This window comes from Crocodylus porosus, unplaced genomic scaffold (assembly GCF_001723895.1).
Source record: "Crocodylus porosus isolate Cpor-Errol unplaced genomic scaffold, CroPor_comp1, whole genome shotgun sequence".
Classification (NCBI taxonomy): Eukaryota; Metazoa; Chordata; order Crocodylia; family Crocodylidae; genus Crocodylus; species Crocodylus porosus.
The window spans coordinates 112171510-112186853 of record NW_017728943.1 but is presented as its reverse complement, the minus strand read 5'-3'; the positions used below and the strand labels follow the sequence as shown (position 1 = coordinate 112186853).

General features: G+C 36.8%; 1 protein-coding gene across 1 annotated transcript in view; it reads right to left on the bottom strand.

Annotated features, from left to right (window-relative positions):
- Positions 1-4857: 4857 nt before the first annotated feature.
- WTAP (Wilms tumor 1 associated protein) overlaps positions 4858-15344 on the bottom strand; it is a 36401-nt gene continuing 25914 nt past the window's right edge. Inside the window, exons 6-8 of the mRNA XM_019550012.1 lie at positions 13187-13365; positions 8227-8381; positions 4858-6101 (exon numbers count right to left, since the gene is read on the bottom strand). Of these exons, the coding sequence (XP_019405557.1) occupies positions 5518-6101; positions 8227-8381; positions 13187-13365 (918 nt within the window). The 3' untranslated portion in view covers positions 4858-5517. The remainder of the gene's footprint in view (positions 6102-8226; positions 8382-13186; positions 13366-15344) is intronic.

Below are 15344 nucleotides of genomic sequence, written 5' to 3'. Positions count from 1 at the left end.
TGCAGGGCCCCAGAAGCCCCTGCACCTATCTCCTTGACAGCTAGCAGGCCTGCAGTTTTCACTCTGGTGTGCCATAACATGCAGCGTCACCCATGTCATGAGTTTTGCTTGTCTGCAGCTTGAGGTACAGTTTCCCCCAAACCCCTACACCTGTCTCCTTGAAACTTGGCAGGCTTCGTGGCCTCAGCAAGAGCTACCACCCCTGCAGTTTTCACCCTACTGTGGCTTAACACACACACGTGACATGAGTTTTGCTTTTAGGACTTTGAGGTGCAGTTTCCCAGAAACACCTCCATCCATCACTTTGAAACTTGGCACGTGTCATGCTCTCAGCAGAAGCTACCATCCCTGCAAGTTTCATCCAAATCAGCCAGAAGTCAACAAAGTTATATTTTATTGGTTCCCCATTCTACTCTATGGCCAAATCTCCAAATCAGCTCTGAATCTGCCAAAGCGATTCAACTGAATCGAATTGGAAAAATGATTCGGATCTCCAAATCAAATCGCTAGCATCTAGATCAGCTAAATCTGAATAGAATAGTTCCCTATTTGCACAGGCTTAATTCATTATGATCATGTGGATGGAATAAAACAGTCCTAGTCTGTGACAAAGGTTGATATGAGGTTCTATCTGTTAGAATTAAACATTTTAAAGTCAAGAAACAACTCAATAACCTACATCCAAGGGTCTTTAAAGAAACTAGTTTGCTGAACAAGCTGCTCAACAGCTCTTGGAAAACTAGATAAATTTAAAAAGAACTGAAGAACTGCTAGCAATTCTACAGGGCATTTAAAGAGGCATATAAGATAATCTGCTAGTTAAGATGTTAGCCCCATCACAAATCAAGTAAAGTGAGGGACCAGTTAATTTGAAGACTGAAACAGTAGATTTTGGAGGCTAAAAAGAACCATTTCATGTCAGTATATATAGTTTTGTGGAAGACAGTTCTTGTGAAACAAACTTTTTTCCTTTTTAAACAGAATTATAAGGCTACTTGTTCAAGGGAAATATGTAGCTACCGCATTCTTTGTTTTTTTTGTTTTTGTTTCCAAAGCACTGACTATAATACCATATGAGATTTCAATTAAAAGCCATATCAAATAGAACTAACTGGTACATACTATATTGTTTAAAGGCTGGCTCAGACAGATCTCAAAATGTAATAATTAATGGTGAGACATCAAGGCCATTGACAGGAAAGTTCCCCAGGGAACACTTGTTGCCAATTGCAAGATCTGTGAACAAAGAATGTAGGTTGAATGTCCAGGATGGGGGAAGAGTGGGGGCACTGTTATTAATCAGTGACTTGAGAATTTGAAGGTCATTGTCAAACACACACACACAATCTTTGGACATATAAAAAGGGGAGTGTTAAGTAGATGCAGAAAAGTGACCTTGTTTGGTATGAAGTACTGGAAAAACCACAACCAGAAAGCGTTCTGCTGTTTATATGTTGAGGAGAAAGCAGAAACTCTGGAGAGAGTTCAAAGAAGGACCATGGAAATGTTCCAGGGGCTGAAACACATCTTATAAAAGGTAAGAGGCTTAAGAAGAGCAGCTTCTTCAGCTCACTGAACAGGTTAAACAATAACAGAGGGTTTAAAAATTGGTTGATAAGGGACTGTCGTGATCTAGTGTGTGAAATTAAAGTTAAGACAAGTTTAGCCTTTAAACAGATGTAGTTTCTTAGCAAGCAAGGCGAACATTGGAATACTTTGCTAAGGGACATGGCATATTCACCATAATTTAAGTCTTTAAAATGGGTGTCACCACTTAGTCTTTCAAGCGAGTGTAGGGAGCTTTCTAAAAGCTTTTTCCCATCCATCTTCTGAGATTTTTTTTTTTAAACTCACCACCTGTGCAATTTTTTTACAACCTGTCAAAATGGTGATTGTGGTTCCATCTACGCTTACGAATTTATCTGCTTCATTCATGATCAGATACTGTAAATTATAGTACATTTAAAGGTTTGCTATTTGGAAGACAAGCCAGACATCCTTGCCTTTTCAGTTGCAAGGCAAACTGCAAAAAAGGAAAGGGGAGGAAGGAATTGGATAGAGGGAAAGGTATTAATTTATACATTCTCTCTTCAAAGTTTATGTTCATCTCTTACATCAAGGACTCCACGTTTCTTTGATTAGGGAACATGCCTTACCAACTGTATAGATTCAAGGTACCATTACCATTATTTGGTCAAAGCTAATGCAAAACAAGAGCTTCAAGCAGTACTTTTCTTCATCCAGTCTAAGACCTTGTTGTTGAATTGGATCAGGGTGTTTCCACACTGGCAACTTCTATTCAATTTATCACCCCACTCTCACTCTCCCCTCCTTCCCACCCCCAGTTTCCATTTACTATAAGCTAGCCCCTTTAGAAAGGCATTTACTGTTGATTTTGCCCTTCCCTATTACAACCCCTCTGTGCTTTCTTGGACGTAGTGATAAGAGTAGCCACGGGGGGCAGCTGCAACCCAGTACTTCAGGAGAAACGGGAAGGATTATACTCTGACTTGCAAGTCCCTTATAGTCAGTGAGGTAAAGGAACACATGGAACCCTAACTGGACACTGGCCCCCTGTTTTGAAAAAAGAACTGCTTCTGCTAGGAAGTTTGCATGAAGCATGCAAGGAGATTGAACAGCAAAGTAATATATATGGAAAAATTTACAACTGTCCATAGTTTGGCTATATAGGGTGATAAGAAAAAGGACTAATTTATCCATCCGTTAAAAGAGCATGTACCATACATTTATTTAGGTTACAGGGGCTTCATCTCAAGCAGCATTCAGCAATCCAAGGAGGCAGAAAAAAGAACAACACTGCTTTCACCATACAGGATGAAACCTAGACTGCTATGAGTTCAGTGGAAGTTTCATCATTGACTTCACTGAGGATAAAATTTCATCTTGAATATTAGGAGAAAAGCAGTGATTATGCAGTATTTGCATTTAAAAAGGAACACATTAAACCTCAGTGATCAATAAAATGTGATTTTTACACACACACATTGCCACTTTGTATTAAAATGAATTAAACGAGTTATGACTGTGTGCGTGCAAGCATATTGTAGCTTTGTATTAAAATGAATTAAATTAGGAGTTAAACCAGTTGATACATCCATATATATTTAAAAGCTGGCAAAAATGTGCAGAAATCTAGAGCCTATGTTTCACATTTCTGCACTGATTGTTATTTATGTTGTAATTTATCAAATGTTTTGCAAAAGAAGTTCCAGTAAATGAAACTATTACTTCATGCTTTTGTCTCTAGCTGGTATGTTTTGCAAGGCTACTTTAGTTGCTTCTAATTACTAATTGACTTTTTCCATTTCATCTACTTGAACACAAGCATATGCAGGAGGTGGAAGAAGATGGAAAGAAGGGTACTTGTTTCTTTTTACACTGATACTTGAGCAGCTAACTTATACTAGTAACTTGTAAAAAATTATTTAATAATATTTAATCAAGCTTAATTTAGGAACCTCTTAAAAAGACTAGTCTCTGAATATTTTCAAGCTACTATTCTATCAGTTTTACAAATGAATGTTTAAACAATAGACAAATCAAGAAAATGTCATATTAATCTTTTTAAGATTTAAAATACAAACATACTAACATTTTAACTGCCATTTAAATTTGAGCAAAACCATCTTTTAATAGTCAAGATCTGACTATGAAAGGGGCAGTCAATTTAAAAGTTGCTTCTTTGAAAAGTATTTTTAAATCTATTGAACAAAAGTGTACTCTGATGAAAGAAAACTTTTTTCATCTTACTCTGTACACTACGTATCTGCCCCCAGTAGTTTCTCTAGCATATGCTTATTTTACAGCAAAAAGGGAGGAAGTTGATTAAAAACACAAAATTCAAGAGAAGTTCGCTGCATGTATAGATTCCCCAACTACTTTTGCCCTCACTTAAAATTTACTGTACTTCAAATTAACATTTAACAGCAATCCATAAAATGAATTACTTCTCCCTTATAGCAGTGTTTGATAGTTATTTCCATTCCTTATCTCTTGCCTGTTATTTTATAGACTATTATTTCTAGCACACAATGACGCAATTATAGTACCAAATATTTTTATAAGCTAGGAGTTTAAGATGATTTGTTGAAGGTATATTTAAAAAAAAGTTGCTTTCCAGATAGCAACTATATGGCAAAAATGTTTTGGTTCCCCCAACTCTAACCCTAAATTAAATGTTTTCTTCCCTAATGACAAATATGAAGTACAGTACTTCTATAGCATCTTTATCTAGTGTAAACGTACTTCAAGGCAATCATTATCATCTCACTTTCATGCTGTCATTAAAGTAATAAAGCGGACAGAGCACACCATTAGAAATCTAGGTGCTAGAGAACTTGATTGTTCCTGATCAACAAAAAAAAAAAAAGTGCAACTGAAAATATGACTGTCAGTATAAAATGATTTAAAAAAGAAATCAGTCTACCTTTAACTTGTAGGCAAAAGCAGTGCAACTGATCAAGTCAGAGGCTGTGGATTACTTGCTTCTTTAAGTTTTGTAAGTTTAATATTGTGTATTTGCACACAGGACATTTATAGCTTTGTAGTAGTCTAGTTCATGTAGATCAACTTTTTATCCACAGTCTTAGAATTTTCCCCACTTGCTTATATAAAATAAAAAAGCAGCAGCAACCTGTAAGATAAGCCCAGGGAGGCTAACCTGAAATTAAACTACAAGCACTTACAAATGAATACAAAATAGCACGTAAAAACCTCTACTCTTTGGTATGATTTGTACTACTCTGGCAGTAGAGAAAAACCAAACAGAAAAACTGAGTAAAATTCACATCATCATACTAGTATGTCTTATGAAACTAATGGAGGCAAGTAAAGAAGTTAGGTTATTAAAAGTTTTATTTAGGTTTGGTCAGTACAGGTAAGATAATATTGGAGTCACAGAGCAATATGCATAAACAGGATACAACAGTTTTTTTTAAAAACTGAGTAACTATGCACACAAACTTCTTAAACATTCGGTCACCTAAGGAGAAAATGCACAAATGCATGGTGGAAAAAACTGTAATTAACACTGAAACTACTACAGGACTCCTTCAATAAGTCCATCTTTTAGTGATAAAACTACTGTACTGGGCAAACTCGGCAGTCATAAACTCACAGCTATTATGACAAATTTTGAATGTGGTGTAAATAAGTATAAACAGTACGAGTTAGAATGCCCTTACACAGCACAGATTCTAGATATACACAGATTTGTACAGACATCATTTATGTTATACTTTGTGGAAATAATTTCCATTTTCAACTTCACATTAACTCATATAAAAATAACTTGAGCCTACACAAACGTCCTTTTAGCAACATTCAACGTAATTAACTGTTAAAATTTCCAAAGTGGCGGCAGAGGTATTGAAGCAAAAAGAAACCCACAAAAAGGCAAAATTGTGACAAGTATGCACTAATTTAAATGGTTTCTGGACAGTATCCTCTCCCAAATCAAGTGACACTGTATAAAAAATGTTGCGGGGAAAAAAAATGTTACAAAACTGAGCCCTGCACATTTACACTGGAGTCCAAACCATTCTGAACATGACGAGAACCCACAGTTCTATTACCTTTCATGCTCACTGTTTTTTCCTCTTGAGGATCATGATTGGAGTCTGTGTCATTTGAGTGGTGAGTGAGAGAGTTTTCACTGCCAGTGGGAGAGTCTACACTTTCATACCCCGTACTGAGTTGGTTTATGTAGCTACCACCTCCTCTGCCAGTTCTATCTTCAGAGTGGTTGGACAGCTTATTACCATTCCCTGGAGAAGCTGGGAAGTCTTCTTCTGTGCCACTACCCTCCCTATAAAATCCAGGCCCAGACGTCCTCTGATGGGAGGAGCTGCCATTGCTTGGTCCATTAGCCAGACGACTGCAGTCTTTACCCACAGCCTCTCCCTGGTCTGTAGGCTCAGACAATGGAGTCCTGCTGGAACCTGGGGCTGAGGCCTGGGACTGCTGCTGCTGGTACTGAGCCAATTGCTGGCGAGTCTCCTTCAGCTGCTGCTGGAGAATTAGAATGGTGCTCTGCATACCTTCTACCTCCTCATCAAGCTGGATGATGAAGTCATTCAGTTCTAAACAGAAAAAAAACAAACACATTTGTAGCACACACTTTATAGCTCCTATCTTGATCCTCACAGACAAAACACAAAACTATCATCTACTCTGAGTTACAATTAACAAACATTTACGGGCTGAGCATGCCACAAGGCCTATGTTTTCAGCTGTCACATCCCCATGTTGACACAGCAGCACTTTTAGGAGGAAATTCTGAACTGCCATCAATATACTCTTTACACTGCTGTAAAGCAGGTGTATGAAGGAATTCGTTTCTTAGACAAAAAGAAGGCTGCAGATCTGTTAAGAAAGTCTCATTTAAAAATAAGAGTAAATGTATCTGGAAGAGAAATTAGTTCCCAAGTACAACAGTTTAGCAGTTATAGCAAAAATTTAAACTTAGAACAGTACACGTTTATGCAATATATAAAGGCATCTGATGTTCAAAATGAATTACTTTAATGCCAAATGTCTTGATTATTTTTCTCTCCTTTAAGATCTACAAGAGAAAGTAATTTAAGGTTGGCATATTATATAACCTTGACAATAGTTAACCTAAGCTCACAGCATTTTCACTAACAGTAATGTGTAGAGAGAAAACTGATTTCCTTTCAGTCTGCACTGAGGCTACTATGCTGGCAAGTGGGGAAAAAAATCACTTGTAAACTAGACAAAAAAAACCCTTCATCTAGCATCAATATAAGAAACAGAACACAATGCAGTTTTCTGTCACTTTTCAGTTTAAAGCTTCTATATTGGTTTTAGAAGTTGGGGGCTTTTTAATTCTGAAAAAAAAAATTCTAAAATGACAATGCAGATTATGTGCAGCTACAGAAAAGAAAAATCAAAAGAGAAAATGATCAACTATGCACAGAATCAAACCAGAAGCTACTAAGGGCTCAGGCCTTTCATAACCTTGCTAAGAGCATTTAGTTCACTATGGAGAAAGTGTTCTGAGCATTAACAATTATTTCCAAGTCATTCTGAAGCTCAAAGCTCCATACTATGTTTAAGCATAGAGATCAGCAGATATAATTCTTAAAAAAGGAAATTCGCTTGCCCTGTCTTAATTAGCATTTGATAAATTTAGATGAAGTCAACTACGGAATTTAAACACAGCTTCCTTTTTTAGGGAATAAAAAAGGCAGTCTTTTCCAATAACACTGAAAATTAATGCCAGAAGTTGCAAAAATATTTTCCCCAATTACTCTAGGCCAGCATACTAGCGGTTGTTACTTCAAAAGAGATTCAAATTTTAGCAGCTGGGACCAGGAAGAAAAAGAAACAGGGAACTGCTGTTCTAGATGCTATATACCACTCAAACTTACTTTTGTACATAACAATCCTACATAGAACAAGATGAGAAAAAAAACCTGCATCTCCAAAAACCAAAACCACACAAGGTGTATAATTCAATTAAATCTATAGTTCTGTCAGGACTTCACCTACTAAAACTGGACACTTGGGTTTCAGCTACAGTGTCAAAGTTTAAATCTTTCTTTAAAAAAAAAAAAAAGTGTGCATCCTATGAAAGCCTCTTGTTACATCACTATCAGGTAAGGGAATTTTGTAAAACTCTGGACTGGGAATTGCACATCTGGGATTCTTTTACTTTCCTTTTAACCACAGAATAAACTAATCAGTTTACAAATAGCTTCAGTTGCAGATTCTCTGCAGGGAAGTGTTTTATTTTAAAACTAACAGCCTATTTTTCACTGAAATCTTGACAGTGAGCACAACTTTCCTGATGACTTCTACTGATTTTGTTTGTTTTAGTAAGCTTGAAGGGAATCAAAATTTGACCTCAACACATCCCATGAACTTAGAAATTCAATTTGAACAGTTTTAGACCTAATTCAACAGCAGTATCTGCAGCCTCAACAAAGAATACCATATAATAGCCTACCACCCTCCAAGGGAAATTGTTTCTATCTTAGTCCCCACTTTCATGAAGTTACAACTCTTTCCTTGGTAGTCAGTCTTAATATTCTTGGGGAAGTGTTATATATAGCTTAATTCTGCAAAGAAAAATAGTCTTATACTCAATAAAATGAAATGATTCACAATAGCCATATGACCAGCAGAATAAATGAAGCCAGTGCAGATGCAAGGCAATTTCCATTTTCTTAAAAAATCCCTTACCATCCTGACTGCTTTTAAGTTCCTCACTATATTTCTTCTGTAAAGCCAACTCTGCCTCAAGCTGTGCAATGCGTCCTTGTGACAGCTGCCTTCCAAGCTCTTGATTCTCCTGGATAAGCATTCGACACTTCGCCATTAACTTTTTGCCTGTTTGGCTGCAAAGGAAAGAGCCATCTATCACAAAATGAAGACAAACCTTCTATAATTTTCCTCAAATTACAATTATAAAAAGGATAGGAGATGTGACTTCTGCATGTCACAAAGGAACATTACGCCTTAAGGTAATTGTCATAGCAGAAAGTCTCCCTATAGTTACCGCATGCTGTTCCACTGTCTGTTGATCTTCTGTCGCTGTTCCATAAGAGTGCAAGGCAAATTTTATTACTGTAAACACAAATGGCCAGTGTTCCTTTTTTTGTTACAACCAAACTACCAACAGGGTCACAGAATGTATGAGACTATTCTTGAAAAAAATCAAGTATCTGATTAAAGATGTACCTGGTTATCTGACCCTTTGAGTACTGCATAAAAATATATTGATTAAGTTACAAACATTAAAGATATTCCCTCACTTCAGGTATTCCACAAGCCATTTAGGTGTTTTTTAGTATCAGAGGTGTAATTAATACTGGATTTCATTCTGTTTAGGTTCTATTATTTTAAATATGTAAAGTAAAAATGAAAAATAGAAATCTCTTACTTAGTTCATTTAACTGCACTGGGAACAAGTTTGTCTATTTCCATAAATGATATAGTCAGCTTCCCATTTGTATGTCTTTCACAGTGAAAGAGGGAAAATAAAAGAAAATGTATTTGAGAATATAGAAAATGGCAGGACAAGAGTGACTTTTTAGGACTGACCAGGTTTCTAGTCAACAGTGGCCTTCAGCATCTAATAATCAAGATAGCGAATGAGATCAATGCTTCATACAAAAAACAGACAAGATGCTCTTTCTGTCAAATCAGGAATTCCTGCACATCTTTAATCTTCATGTTAAGAATGGCAGTGTAAATAAAGCATTATAGGAACCAGTATGCAAATTAATATATAGGCAATAAAAGTTGATTTTATTACAAAGTAAAATTTGATAGCTAAAGCCCTTAACACACTTGTGGTCTGCCAAAGCTAGAGCAGCAAATCACAAATATTTTGCCTTTGAGGTTCAGCGATACAGCAAAACTGACCTCTTTTTTCCTCCCCCTCCCCCACCACAGGAAGTGAAAGCCCTGGAAAAAACAGACTTAAACAGATTTATTGCAAATTCAACTACAGGACTTGTATTAGCTGACGAGCCCAAGGAAGTCAGCTTGGAGCTGTATAAAGTAACGAGGACAGAATGCAATTTTGAAGATTAAAAGGTAAAGCAAGTTTCACTAGTGTGCTTCACAGCCACAGTTCTTTCCTGCAACGGTGGTGCCCAACCAAATCAATCTCAAATAAGCACCTTGCAATGAATTAAGGTTTCAGCACTCACACCTTCAACACTTTAAATTTTTAAAAGCTCTGCCCATTTTAAAAGTCTTCAAACTGACTCTCCATCTTTCAGATGGGCTGCTCCAGAAGATATCTGGCTGTGTAAAGTAGTCCTGGAAGCCTGCAACTCTGCTAAGTGCAGCCACCTGTTCTTTTTCTTGATGTGAAGTCCAATGTCAGGTCCTTGATGCTTAAATTGTGCTGACCTAGTACAATCCAATCCAAATAACAGTTTAAGATAAATTCCTCTGTGTAAACCAGGACCTCTTTGGAGTTAACCAATGACAGGTGTTAGAAAAAGTTTTAGGCAGACATAAAATGATTTTAGCCCCTTGCAAGTTCCTGCTACTGGTATGTTTTTATTCTGTATTCATAACCACTTTGGATTAGAGTTCATAATTTTTCTTAACACAGCCATTCCCAACTGTATTAATGCATACCATCATTAACCTCAACTTTAACCACTTCAAATGCCTGTTAAATTTCTTTATTATGTTTACTTCATTTATTACCTGTATAGGAATTTGCACAGTTACCTATAATGCAGTTTATTTTTCCCCCTCTAATTTTTCCAGATGTTTTGCATTTCTTAATGTGACCAAGTACCTTCACATTGCATGTTAAATTATATCATAAGAAGTCAATACATGCAGGGATATCAAAATAAGCAAATATTGAAATAATTCCTGTCATAGAACTAGATTTTTCAATTGTATGTTTAAAACAACCTGAATGCATCATTACAAAGCCTGTAAAAATGTAATCCGTTAGACTTGAAAAAGACTTATTTATAGTCATGAGCTTTCTGTAAGTGATGTTTCTGCTGATGTTTTTTTTTAAATGCTTACTTTGTGCATCAAAAATCTCAATAGCGATTAAAAGGCTTAGTGAAGCCATTGATTTGATTATATCCACCTTGCTCCTCTCCCTTTAAACATCACAAAAACATACAAATCTATAGTAGTGAAATCCTACAAGACTCATTGTGTTTGAGCTTCCAAGGGATTTGAAACAGACACGTTATAAGGACATCTAAGAATTCTGCAAGAGCTCATGCTCCCATTCAAACACCAGGTCAGGTGCCATGAAAAGAGGTATTAGGTTACAAGGGAAAGAGCCATAAAGGGAAAAGAGTGGGTGGGATAAATAAAAAGTTCAACAAGCCCTTTACAGCTTGAGAAATTTGGTTCTCTCTCTCTACTTTTGAGAAGACAGTTATGAGCCCAATTATAAATACTTAAAATAGAATTGATCAATCCCTTGCATGCCATTAATAATATAGTTACCCATGATTACACTCAAGCTAATTTTGTATTGGGAAAATAATTTACATTGGGAAATGTTGTAGATATATAAATATTAGCAAAACTACTTTCTTTGATGCTTCTGTTTGAAAGGAAGGCAAAGTAGTAATAAATCTGTCAGTTTAGCATCACACCTAAGTCAAATCCCAAAGACGTCTGTTTAGCAACTTCTACCAAAATATATCACCACATTTAGGAATTCCAAGTAAACCAAACAATCTGCACAGGATGCCAGATGAATCCACCATTGCTACCTTTTTGACAGCATATTAGAGTAAATATATGCATATAAGTATTTTTTACACAAATGGCTTGTAACACATTAACACAATTTACGTATGCAAGTCTTACCTCTATTTGATGCTATACTGTTAAAACATTAAATACTGCCATAACAAAAAAAATGTAATATCTGTATAAAATTAAAGAGATAAACCTCTGGCAAATATTTATTTTTCTGTGGTAAATCCACTGCTTAAGTAAAAACCTACACACAAGCACACTACTCTATCTTCTGCATTAATTACCTAAAGCACACAACGGTTCAACATACTGAAGAGAGCTGAAGAATGAATGTTTAAGTAAATTAACCTTGATAAAATTGCATTTCAAACAATGAAACAAATTGTTTTCCCTATTGTATAAGGCATCACTTTTAGTACAAGTTAGACCTGCTGTCATTTGTAAAAATCTGACAACATTTAACTTTCCAGTGTTTGATGGAGTCATGAAATAAATGCCCAATTGATTTGGTCATAGAAACTTCAATATTCTAGGTGGAAAACAACTCTAAAAATATACAAAGACTATACCAGTCCATATCATTTCATAATTCTCCCCCATAATTATACACCTTGAATATGCACTCTGGGCTGTTCCATATTACTGGGCTTGCAAATAACTTGGGATACCATACCAACAGGCATCAAGAGAGTAGTAAAGCTCTTCAACTGATTCCACCACAGAAGGATGCATGCAATTAAATACGTTTCTTTTCAGAGATGAAGGCAACTCAGTTCTCTCCCATTCTAATTCATCCCCACAGTTTCACAGTACCACAGTTTGACCATTAGTGTTCCTTGAACTATAATTTTACAACTATTTTAAGGCACATTTATATAGAAAGTATAATACAACCCCCCCTCCCAAAAAAACCCAACCCAGGTATACAAAAACAAAAATATCCCACCAACACTGAAAAAGACAGTTACCATTGTGAGTGCCTTATAAGCTGAGCATTTGAGACCATTCTTAGGAGAACAAAAATTTTCATTGCTGCACGAAACCATGCAGTGAAATACTCCTCACAACTAGTTTCCTTATACACTCTAGTTGTGATCAAATATATATTTATTGCTTCAAACAATTTAAAACCTCCAATGGATACGACCTACATTTTTGTACAGTCCTAATTTTTTTTTTTTTTTTTTTTTTTTAAGAAGTCCACAGTGTTACCAATCATCCAAAGAACAATTCATTATTTAAAATCATGTTGGCTTAGGCTCAGTTAAGTGCTATAGAGCCCAAGTGTTAAAACAATCAAATACGTACACTACCACTGATGTCATGCAATACCACTCTCTCATGGCTATTCAAAGCTGGTTAGCAAACTCTTATGCAAAATTCACCTCATTGAGTTTTGACCCAGCAGTTCAGTGAACAAGCAGGAAGTCCAGTCTTATTGGCAAAACTGACTTAGTGTCTCTAAGTCACTAGGCTCAAGGTTAAGAGCGAAGCATATTCCACTTCTACATTTTACAGGAATTTAACATGTTCAATTCATTATTTATAATCTCTAGGTTCTCTCTCCTCCACACTGTCTGTAGACACAGCGTGCCACAGACTTTAGACTTCTGTTTCTCCCTCTATTTTCTTCAATTAGAACCATTTTGCAAGTGTCTACATGGTCTAGAAAGATATTTGTTTCAGAGTTGGCCACTTCTTCAGAATAGTCCGACGCCATCAGGCCTCTGAAGCAAAGGGGAGAAAAAAGCTGAAACACAAGGTTCATCTGGTAAGTTTTACATTAAGCATTACAAGCTGGACAGTATAAGAATGTGGCTTTTTGGCTCAAAACGTCTGAGTCTTGGTGTGGAAACGAGTACTTGGCTGTCCCACCATAGCATTCTCGCAGTGGGACTGTCAGGGAAGTCTTGACTGGGGAGTATTTGTTTTTGTTTACCTATCAGGCGTAAATTTCCAGGCACTCAGTTCATTTTGGGCTTGTTCCAGTTTGTCTTTAGTCTGTTCCAGTTCACCTTTCATTTTTAGGAAAAATAAGTTGATGGCTGGGTCCACCATTGTTGATCTCAGTTGGGCAACGCTAGGCTGCTGGACTTGCTTGAGGTACTGAATCTGATTCTGCATAAAACAAGAGAAAAAGTGTTATTCAAGTATCAGTACAGTACACAAAAGTTTTACAGTGATTCCAGTATGGGTAGTGTTAAAGTAAGTCACATTTCTCCTACCAAGGATGTGGCTAGAAACTTGTTTTCCTTCAGTATTTTACCAGCACTGAATTCAGATAGCAGGAAAATGAACCCAAAGGAAAAAAAAAGAAGAAAAAAAAGTGACTCTGTTTACTTTAAAGGCTAAGATTTTCACTCCTCTCCCTCAAATCTAACTCCCCATAACTTGAGGTGCTTGCAGAGAACAAATTTAGGCTACCACTTTTCCATTCTTTTCAAAGGAGAACTACACATAGGAAAAACAATACAAAATTGAGTTGTCTCAAGAAACAGAATTCGACTAGTTTCTATAACTAATAAAGGCCACATCAGAGTGACAACAGAAACACTGATATAAACAGTGTTTTTACTACTGCCAAAACGACTCTCTGAAACCCTTTTATGTTGAAGACTGCTGACAGGCATCTGTAATGCTAATAGGCACCGTCTGCAATACTCCATCCAGATTTGACTTCAGGAAGTGTTTCAGGAAAAAAAAAAAATTAAATGTTTATATGACTTTAAAGCAGATTTTGCTGCAGTATTCACAACTAAAGCTGCCTAATTTGTAACAATCAATGGAACTAGAGCAGGGGTAGGCAACCCCCAGTACAGGTGCTATAACACATCACGCAGACATTTTTCTTGGTACGCACATCTCAGAGGTGGACAAGGTGGAAGGGGCAGAGACTGCGCTGCTACAAGGGTCACGCACCTCACAGCTGCTCTGCTATCCGCCTCTGATACGCCAACCTCTTACAAGTTGAGGTTGCATGCATTTTGAGCACTCTGCCCAAAAACATTGCTGACCCCTGCACCAAGGAATAATAAAATTTACTTGTTTGCCTTTGGCATATCTGCCACTATTTGACACAAATGTTTGAATCCATTTTTTCAACTTTGTCTTAATATATTTTATGAGAAGGGCCACTAAACAAATAGCATTTAAAATTCCAAATCCAACTCATCACATTATATTACAGATACAACTATTTATTAGTTAGTTACAAAAACAGGAGGCACTATATTAGACAGGAACTCCGTACTTCAAAGAGAGAGAAGTGTAATTTTTAGCCACTACAGTCATTTAACTCAAACCCTGCGGAAAGTTGCAAGGGTCACCTACTATATACCTGGATGATTTTTCACCAGCATCCAAAAGGTACTATACATATAGCAGATTCAACTAGCAAAACTGAGGAGCAAGATTCATGCAAGTGAAAAAAAACAAACACAAACCAAAAACATTTATTTTTTATTTTGTGCATTTGACAGTGCTGCATGTTGCAGGCAGCTTGATCATCACCCTGCATCTTGTTTAGGCCAGTCTTTCACTGAACAACAACAAAAAAAGGGGGGGGGGGAGACGAAAAAGTGAGAAACTCTGGCAGGGGAAGCAACAAGTGGAAACTGAAACATTTTGTACTTGAAAATACTTGAACTCTTAGAGATTGACTAAATTTTAAAATCTGATGATCTTAAAATAGTACTATTTCTCTTGGGCTTCAACTGAAACAACAAGTTTGCTTTAACTGCTCATCAGGTATGTACAAAAGTTACATTTTTTGCACAATGAGCCCCCCCCCCCAAAAGTGCTCTACCGTTGTAACATTACAAATGTCCACAGCAACAGAACACTTTTAAAATGGTCAATTGCACAACAATTTAACCCTCATCTGATGAGCTATCAGATGAAGGTGCTCTAGGGCAGAGCACCTTAGCAAACTTGTGTACAGGTTCACAGCTAGCATTACTTTTGGGCAATTCTGCCCTCATCCCACAATAAGGCAGGCAGACCTGGTCTCTTCTGCCTGTCCCAGCACTGGGCTGCCCTCCAACGGTCAGTGACAGCCTTTCATCCCAGTCCCTTCTCCTCCCTCTGGCCAGCTACGA